Genomic DNA, 10,070 nt, shown 5'->3' with positions numbered 1-10,070 from the left:
CAGTTCTGGTGTTGAAGAGAACACGCAGGAAGTAATGGAGAACTTTCGGACTGAGCAGGACGTGCATGAACTTGCCAGCGAGAAAATGGGCCATTATCCTGGGTCCAGACATCGCTAGCGAATACATTGACAGCGCTGCTGAAAGGGTCCCACGAAACTTGAACCGAAAACGAGGTGCTGGGTATCCTACATCTAAAAAACCGACTCGGTGGAAATATAGTTTGAAACTCTTGTAAGACTCTCGCGAGAGTTGCCGTTTTGGTTAGCACGAAATCTACTAGATTTCGTTCGTAAATACCTGGTTTTGGTTATGTTTGAACCCTGAGCCAAGTTTCACACATTTAGATGTGGGATTTGAAGATTATCAATGCGATGTGAGATTATCAGTACAATAAATGCGTTATCCAGTATTACTAGTACAATCGAAAACTACTATCTGATAGAATCTACGAGGGTGCCTGCGATGGTCCAATCACTAACACGTACCGCAAAAAGTTGTGAAACTGTACTCGCTCGTCCCCGGAAAGGTTGTTCATCGCACTGAGGATATATAGGAACTTGCGATTGGATCCCATTCCTCCAAAACTATCCACTTTCACCTGGACTTCGAACTGTTCGTCGAGGCTGCAGAACGTCGCTGCGCCGGCGAGTGCCCACATGAACTTCAGATTTTCGATTTGCTGTTCCTCAGTCTCGCCGAGGAACTCTTGGTGCAACCCCTGCCAAACAAAACGGATAACGTTGCACATGATGAACGCATTCTGGAATTTAGCTTTGATTTCGACCTGTCCGTTCTGAAAAGATTGAGCTGCCCCCGACAACACACACGAACGAAAACTTACTTGATCGAAGCTATAAACGTGCATGAAAGCGAGTAGTGATGCCGCAGTCCGGTTCTGAACTTCGGTTCGGACCTGAACCCTCCCGGACCGGACCGTGGGTTCGGTCCTGGGTTCGAAATAGTATAAGGACCGAACTGATTATTAAGTTCAGCGTTCGGCTGCTGCCTGAATACTGTGAACCCGTTCGAACCCGTTCGAACCCGTCTGAACGTGTTCTCATATTCTTTGCATGATCCACCAATATATCTGCTCTGATCTTCTGGCAACCGGCATGTCGATCGATCTCGGGACAATCAATAGCGGATCGGACTTCGCAGCCAAAACACCCAACACATTTCCATTGGCGAGATCTGACTTCCCTGGTAATCTACTCGATGTTCTGGTAAGCCTAATGTTAAACAAATGTTAATCTTTATTCAGACTTCAATGGTCTTTATTTTCAGAACATATTCTCAGGTTTCTCGTTCTGGTACTTCAAGCTTCAACACCAAGTAATTGCATGGCAACAGGATGTTCAAGGTGCGTCATTTTTTTGATCTCTTATCATAAAATTTGGAATAAATGAGCTACTTACTACAGGTTCAATCTTCACCCTCCTTGCTGCACAAATGTCGTGCGCACTTGGATCTGACGGCCAACTCAAGGATGCTAGTGCCATCGATTGGTACAATGATCCTGACGATGACACGCCCATGCTTCCTCCACCTCCACCTCCTGCATCCAATGGCAAGCTAACTGCCTTTGTGTCTCGCTCAGGCCGAGCTGTTAAACCGACAGAAAAAATCCGCGATGCTGGCAACACGACTATTCAGCTGTATGGAGCACGCCTTGCACTTAGCTGCGAAACACTTTGTCGAGGAGGTCGCACCCACACCAGCAAGCGTGCTCCTCAAGAACATGGCCGATGAAGATGACGATGATGAAACGACTGATTTCGAGGTTGCCGACACCGCAGGAAAAGCCCTCGCACTTGTTACGCAGATTCGGAAATCTCCCCAAGCACGCACTTTTTTTCAACAGTGTTGTGTCGAGGTCAATGAGCCGAAGCTTGAGCTTTTGAAATGGATTCGCACGCGATGGGCCTCACTCTTTGGTATGTTGGAGCGCACCCTTAAGCTACGCAAAGTAAGTTGGTTTCTATCCCTATGCCCAATACTAACTCAATTTGATCTGCCGCAGGGGGTGAATAGATTCATACAACTGGCGGATGACAGTGACGAAGTCCCAAACTTGCAGGGCAAGTCATATGGAGCATTCAAGCTTTCAGCCGAAGAATGGAAGAAGTTGGAATTGATGCACGACGTGCTTCAGGTATGTGCGAGTGTCCAGTCGAGTCTCAAATGTTGTATTAACCTACTGTATAACCAGGAACCTGCCAATGCACAACAATCGTTTTCGGCGACTCGTGAACCTACTGTATGGCGCGCAATTCCAGTCCTCGAGTATCTCCAACAAACTTGGCAAAACATGGCTAGTTCTTCGAAGTTTGACGACTTTTCATCCGCAATCAACTCTGGCCTCGACAATATTCGCAAATGGTACCACAAGATTGACGAAACTGATGTTTATTTTGTTTGCCTCGGTATGTGTTTTATTTACTATGATGCCCTATCTAATGCACAATGTAGCGCTTGATCCTAACTATAAGGTGGCATATGCGAAGGGTAAATGGGAGCCTCACGACTTCGACGAGGGCATGAGAAGCTTGCGGAAGGTTTTTGACAAATATTATCATCACAACTCCTCGCCCGCTGCTGCAGAGCCGTCTATTGCAGCTCCTGCCTCGCTTGCTCGCCATGGGTCATACGGCCATAGCTGGATGCGCGATGCTGTCAAAACTCGTGTCGCAAATGACACCGCAAATCGAAGACCTCGCCAGGAGCTTGACGACTACCTTGCTGCCCCATTAGAGGATGTTGAGAATATAGTGGCGTGGTGGGGTGTGAGTTTTTTCGCATCGCATTTCCTTGCAAGTTGACTCATTATGCCTTTAGCACCATTCCGTTCAATATCCCACCATCTCACGCATTGCAAAGGATTACCTCGCTATTCAAGGCTCTGCCGTTGCATCTGAACGAGCCTTTTCGAGTGGCGGCATCACTGGGACTGCGCGCCGTAATCGTTTGTTGCCAACAACATTCGAGGCCCTTCAGTTATTGAAGAGTGGGTACCGTCAAGGCCACATTTCTGCAACGGTTCAAGCTGAGTTTGCTGCTGCTCACGAACACTATGCCATGGACGAAATTTAGCTACTCATTTACGGTTCATGTATTTCTTGCAATTTTTGTCAAATTATATGTAGCGTTCGAGCGTTCGAACGCGTTCTGAACTTGAACCGAACGCTTGTGAACGCGTTCATAAGGGTCCGGTCCAGCGTTCGCCCTCCTTGCCTGAACGCGACCGATGGTCCAGTTCGGCGTTCGCATTTAGAGGCCTAAGAACCGAACCGAACCGGACTTCGGCACCACTAAAAGCGAGACCATCTCCATCTTGTGTGATCTTTTCGATCTGTTGAAAGATTATAGATAAGTGATAACTTTGATTCGGACAACAACAAACAACACTCGCTTACATAATACGCTATGCGCTCATTAGAAGTTTTATATTACTTAGCACCTCAGTCTTCGACTATTGAGACTGAGGTATGATATTATTTATTTAGACTCTTTACTACGATACTGACTACTACTCTAGTACTTACTACTTTCGTTTATAGGTCAGCTAGTAGTCTCCAAGTCTTCGACTATTGAGACTGAGTACTTACTACTTTCGTTTATAGAATTCTTTCTGTCATTCTTTCGTCCGTCGCATCCTCGAACAAAAGGTTATGAGCCCTGGTGCTTAGAATCAATCCAGTACCACAAAGGAACATCAACCGAAACAAGAATTAAATGTCGAACACACCCTCAGTGTCTGCAGCCCAGTCAGGTGCAGCTGCTTCATCCTCGAACATCCCTTCCATATCATCCAGTTCTACATCTACAAGCAGAACTGCACAAGCCTCAAATCGTCTATATGATATTCCATCCCTCGAAAACGACGGTTCAAACTTCCAACTATGGAAGTACCGTGTCGAGTTAATCCTTGACCTTCGAGGACTATGGGGAATTGTTGAAGGAAGTGAAAAGATGCCAGATAGCACAACGCACCCTGTTCAACACCAGGAATGGTTAGCAAGGAACAAGGAAGCACGAGCTCAGATAGCTCTCACGCTGAAAGATGATCCCTTGAATGGGATACTCTATGTGCCAATAGCTAAAGATGCCTGGAAGAAGCTCTGTGAGCGATACGAGGGTAGAGGAAAGCAAACAATTGCTCAACTCATTGGCGAATTGTTTCGAAGTACCTTGACGGATGAATCTCCTATGGAAACGCAGCTAAACACCATGCAACAGAAGGCATTCATACTGTCCTCGCTTGGTCAGCCGCTCGACGATTCACTGGTCGCAGTTGTGATGGTGATATCCTTACCTTCATCCTATGCCACCCTTCGAACGATCCTAATGTCCAGTAGTGACAAACTCACCACCGAAACTGTTATAGCCCAAGTGCTGATAGAGGAAAGGCAACGACAGGCTAGCAATAGCCAATCTGCGCTCGTTGCGAAGGGACCTGCGCAAAAGAATAAGCCTAAGCGCAAGGATAAGGACAAGAAGAAGTCAAAGGAAAAGTGCACATACTGCCACATTCCTGGACATGAGGAGAAGGACTGTCGAAAGAAGAAAGCTGCTGAAGACGCTGAAAAGAGTGGGAAGCAGGTGGACAAAGACAAAGGAAAAACGGACCTATCTGCGAAGGTCGCACGCATTTCGTCGGACCATGACACACCGCTCCAATTATTCATGGCACATGGGCACTCTACATCCGCATCCAAAGATGATTGGATAGTGGACTCTGGCGCATCTGCAAACATGACGTGTCAGCGGGAAATTTTCATCAAATATCGCACACTGAACCCACCCGGAAAAGTAATCATCGGAGATGGACGCTCGATAGATGCGATAGGTATCGGACGTGCTGAAATAAACGTCTATGTTGGTGAAAATGAGTACATCCACTCCATCCTGCAGGAAGTCTATCACATACCAGACCTGAATGCGAACCTTCTGTCAGTTCCCCGCCTCACGAAACAAGGTCTCGAAGTCACCTTTGATGGTTCCCAATGCAAGATCCTTGCAAAGGGAAAGACCGTCGCTCTCACACATAAGCGAAACTCGCTATACGTCCTTCGAGTAAAGCCCTGCGAGAAAGCACATGCATACATTCTGCAAGGACCATCAGCTCCACTCGATCCAGATGTCCCCATAACAGCTCTCACCTCGCGCATGCTCCATTCGAGTGCAACTCTGGACACATGGCATCGACGACTTGGGCACGTAAATTTCGACTCCATATCTAAGTTAATTTCGAAAGATATGGTCAATGGGATCAACATAAAGGGTTCAAGTACTCACAATAAGGCAGTGTGTCAGCCTTGCCTTGAAGGCAAGCAACACCGCAACCCAATCCCAACGAAATCAAATGTCGAAAGCCCAGGAGTCCTGTATCGCACATACTCTGATGTATGCGGACCCATGGAAACAGTGTCGCGCGCCGGCTTCCGATACTTCGTTACATTCATAGATGCCTATTCACACCATCTCGTGGTTAAACTTGTGAAGACCAAGGATGAAACATTCGCACTCACCAAAGGATACTTTGAACGTGCAGAGACCGAGACTGGAGAACGCCCCAACTATTTTCGTAGTGATGGTGGGGGGGAATATGGATCAAAACAATTTGTATCCTATCTCGAGTCAAAAGGCATCCATCACGAGAAAACAAACGCATACACACCACAAGAGAACGGTGTCGCAGAGCGGATGAATCGGACCTTAGTTGAAATGGCACGCAGCTTGCTACGAGACGCCGGACTGCCAAACACATATTGGGGAGATGCGATCCTATATTCGGCGCACATATTGAACCGGGTTCCAACTCGTGCGATAGATGGAGACATTACACCACACGAAGCGTTCACTGGGAACAAACCATCAGTATCCCATCTCCGGGTATTTGGGTGCAAAGCCCATGTACACATACCTGATGAAAAACGCCAGAAGCTCGGTGTGAAATCGCTCGAATGCGTCAACCTTGGGTATGCCGAACATCGAAAGGCCTATGTATGCCTGCATCGTCCAACCGGTCGCATCCTCGAGTCGCGAGACGTCGTCTTCGATGAAGGAGATCCGCAAGGGCCTAGTCGTGTCAAGATAGACACATTTCTCCCAGAGAAACAGGTCACTGCTGCAAAGCACAACACAGACGACCTGCAAGGCCTGGAAGCTCCTCATAAGTCAACAATTATAGAAGAATTATCAGACGATGACGCACCGGAAGTGGGAAATCCAGCTACCGAATCTCCCCACGAGGATGATGATGTCGATGGACAACCAGCTCCTCTAAGCATGGTCAAGTTCGAGCCTGAAGACCAGAACAAGGAAATGTCAGCACCGATGTAGAAACTACAATACAATGAGGAACAAAAGAAGCTCCTGACTGTATCTGTAAAAGTTGTAAGGTCGCGCGCTGCCTAGTCTGCGTTACTTGAGAAGCAAGTGCGTTCGACCCTATAGGGGAAGTGAGTGCAGCAAGGATCTAGAAGTGTGCGCTTAAGCGAAGCGCGAGAAAGCGCAGGAGCGCGCAAGGTACAAAGGCGCGGGAACGCGCGCGCGTATTAGCGCGAAGCGTGGGAAAGTGCGCGCGCGTATGCGGAAATGAGAAACTAAGCTTAAGTAGTGATATAAAGCAAGATAAGAGATATAAGAGTGCAAAATGTAAAGGAATAGCTTTCTACTATATTCTGCTAAGTAGTAAGTGGGTAGTAACTAGTAAGTGAAAAGTAGGAAAAGTAGGTAAGTAATAGTATGTACTGCTGGCGCTTATATAGCGCGCCTAAGCGCGGTCAAGCGGAGCCGAAGCGCTACCGAGTAGGTATGTAAATATATATATGAGTGAGAATGCATGATAAAAATAAAGGTGGAACTATGCTAATAAAGGAAATGGAAATATACGCACTAGGGAGCTTGGTGGACAGTGGGTGGATGCATCTGGATGGCTGGCGCTAAAGGGCGCGCAAGCGCGGGAACGCGCGCGCATACATCGCGAAGCGCGGGAAAGCTGCGCCTCCTATAGGAATCGCTGTGGACAGTACACAGAGTGGTGCTGCGAGTTGGTGCTGTATAATCCCTAGTGGAAACTGCCATATCACGCCATGAGAGGCATGATTCTCTACATCTCCCAGGGACTTAAATTCTGAGTGTCCCCACTCAGCGCGCGTGTGGTGAGGATGTCGAGTGATAGTATGCGCGTGTGATGCATGTACAATGCTTGGGTTGTTGGGCGATGAATGCGCGAGTGCAGGAATTATTGCGCGAGGTGCAAAGCACGGGAAGGCGCAGGTGCGCGCGAGGTGCAAAGGCGTGGGAATGCGTGCACATGCACAAGGCGCAAGAATGCAGCATAGCATGGTGAATTGCGAGGGTGACTCTGGTGTGAATAGTGCGCCATGGGTGTGGGGTGATGATGAAAGGGTGATATGGATGTGGCGCATGAAGCATGAGTGAGACGCGCATGTACAGCGTGAAGCGCGGGAAAGCGCGCGCGCACAAGGCGCAAGAAAGCGCGTGAGTGTCGCATGTGTTGTATTGTGCATATGATGCGAAGTGGTGCGGTCCAAGAGCGATCCAATCCAAGTCCAAACCAAGTCCTGCTAGGCGCGCTAAATATTAGGTGGTAAGGTTTGAACAGTGTGAGTAAAACTATATGTGAAAATGCGAAGGAAAAAATGGTAAACTTTGCGGATGTCCTATCCGACTTGTCTTCTTCGTGCGGCTGTCGACATCTACACCTTCCTATGAGCGAGGCGCGGGAAGCGCACACGCGCGCGCATGAGGCGCATGGGCGCGGGAATATTGCGCGCATATGCGTGCGTTCTAAGGTAAAAAGAGCATGGTGCCGCGTCATGCATGCGAAGAGAAAATAATACTATTGAGCTAGGCGGACACAATCTAAGGTTGTTTTCTTGTATGTTCTTCTAGGCAATCCCTATATGCATATATATCAGTGAGTTATTAGTCCTTGGGATGGCATTATAATGAGAGAAACAAAAATGAAAGCGCGCTGGACGAAACCCAGGGTAAAATGAATGATATCCTATGAAACAACAATGTTATATGTTGTTCTTTGATGCGCGGCTGAGGCGCTTGATCCTCCTCCTTGAGCGCGTGCAAGTGCGCGTGACTAGCGCGCTTCGCGTCTCTTGCGAGCTGACGCTTTACTCAAGGTAGGGTTGGAATGAGCGAGGCTGGCGCGCTTGGGGGGGCTTGTAACTGGCAGAATGAATTCCTGCACAACGCGCTGCAGGTTGAAGGCGCGCCAATGGGAGGCGCTGCAAGGGGTGTAGGGGCACCCTACAAGCTGATAGGATGCGCGCGATGTGCGCGCCTTGGTGCGATTTCGCGCGAATTTAATTATATTGGCCGAACACGCGAGGAACGGCCATTTCTCTGCAAATGCATTAGCGAGAGACATGTATAGTGAAGAATTAGGCGCAAATGTTGCGCCAATGGGCTGTAAGGGTGGTATATCAAGGCGCAATAGGCGCATAGGTGAAGGAGAATAGTGCGCATCAAGGCGCGCAGGAATGAAATTGACATGGTAAGCAAAAGCGCGCAGAATGTGAATAAATGTGGGAAGTGCAAAGTTAAAGATGATGATAGGGGAGTTAGGCGCATATGTATGTGTCAGGCGCGCGCCTAAGTCGCGCCTGGATGGCTGATTGAAATATACTTTGTGTTGAATGATAGAAATGCGGTTTAGAAGGGGAGAAGCGATAGAAATGCGGTAGCGTGAAAACTCTGCTAAAATTATGAGTGCGCGAGGCGCGGGAATGCGCGCGCATATTGCGCGATGCGCGTGATCATGGCGCGTGAATAAGGGGTGGTGCAAAGATGATGTTACAGTGATTGGAAGCATCATATAGCTCCTTAAGAGCTTTAAACATGAAAGAGACAGAAAACGCGAAACAAGATGAGGAAAAATATACAATGCCTCTAGGCGCGCGCATTGCGCGTCCTCAGGCGCAATATGGTGCGCCTGAGTTGCGCCAGGGTCGCCTGAGACATGCTCTGCTTGGTGGTTGTGCAGCGTGATGCACGGATGTTTTACCGGTGCGCGATAGTCACTGGAAGCAAAAAGCGCGACATGCGCGCAATCATTAGTGACAATTGGAGTTACCAGAGGCAAACTCTGGTTGATGCAAGGTGCAACTTGAGCCTCTGATGCGGTAGGAGGCTCCTCTATAGGCGTGCTAAGGTGCAATAGATGTTTAGGGTCATCCCTGACCTCTAATGATGCGAGCAGTGATGGTGATGGTGCGATTGGCGAGGTTTCTTCCTTAAGCGATGCGATAGCGAGGGGCGAGCGTGTTTCTAGCGGTGCATTAGTGTGCAATAGATGTTTAGAGTCATCCCTGACTAATGGTGAGGCTATAGCGATAGGCGCGTGCGATGCGATAGCGATAGGTGCGCGTGTTTCAACTGGCGCGTTAGTGTGCAATAGATGTTTAGAGTCATCCCTGACTTCTGACGCGATTGATGGTGATGGTGATGATGCGGATTGTGAAGGAGATGGTGCTGCTGAGGATGATGGTGAAGAGGCGCCTGCAGTGCGCGTCTGGTTGCGCTTCGCGAGCGCGCGCTCGAGTTCGTGATCTAGAGTGATACAGTCTGGTATAGCTTTGCATGCTGGCATAGTTGATGGTGGAGGTGTGTGTGAATTGCGCGAAGGCGCGGGAAAGGCGCACGCGTGAGGCGCGTGAATAGGAACTGATGGCCTTTTGTCAAGTACAGCTTCTGAGGGTGCGCGATAGAAGAGTCCAGCTGTTGCATTAGCGCTAATGGTCGTATCCTGCGTTGCGCGACTCGCGTGGTATTGATCTTTGTACTTAGCCACTTTAGCTTGCACTGGCGCAGTTGCTGTGACTAAGGTGGCAATCGGTGCTACTATGGGCGCACTAACTGGCGCGCTTGGCGCGGGAAAAGCGCGCGCAGGTAATAGGAACTGCGCAGCTGCGAAGACGTCCATGAATGGGAATGGGTCGTATGGGTGGTGGTCAGGGAACTTGATCATAAGGCGCAAGCGGATTTGCGCCTGAGCATCGCTAGGGATTCCTTCCATGAATAAGCG

General features: G+C 48.8%; 1 protein-coding gene across 1 annotated transcript; it reads right to left on the bottom strand.

Moving 5' to 3' along the window:
- Positions 1-446: 446 nt before the first annotated feature.
- Positions 447-866, bottom strand: F5891DRAFT_1180891 (uncharacterized protein; the record flags this gene model as incomplete). The annotated part of the gene is made up of 2 exons (XM_041365995.1): positions 447-794; positions 843-866. 2 exons carry the CDS (start codon positions 864-866, stop codon positions 447-449), a joined length of 372 nt encoding a protein of 123 aa, XP_041233442.1.
- Positions 867-10,070: the final 9,204 nt, after the last annotated feature.

This window comes from Suillus fuscotomentosus, assembly GCF_016647785.1.
Source record: "Suillus fuscotomentosus strain FC203 chromosome Unknown F5891scaffold_2, whole genome shotgun sequence".
Taxonomy (NCBI): domain Eukaryota; kingdom Fungi; phylum Basidiomycota; class Agaricomycetes; order Boletales; family Suillaceae; genus Suillus; species Suillus fuscotomentosus.
Note: the sequence above shows the minus strand (reverse complement) of the source record. Positions and strands in the feature narration are given on the sequence as shown.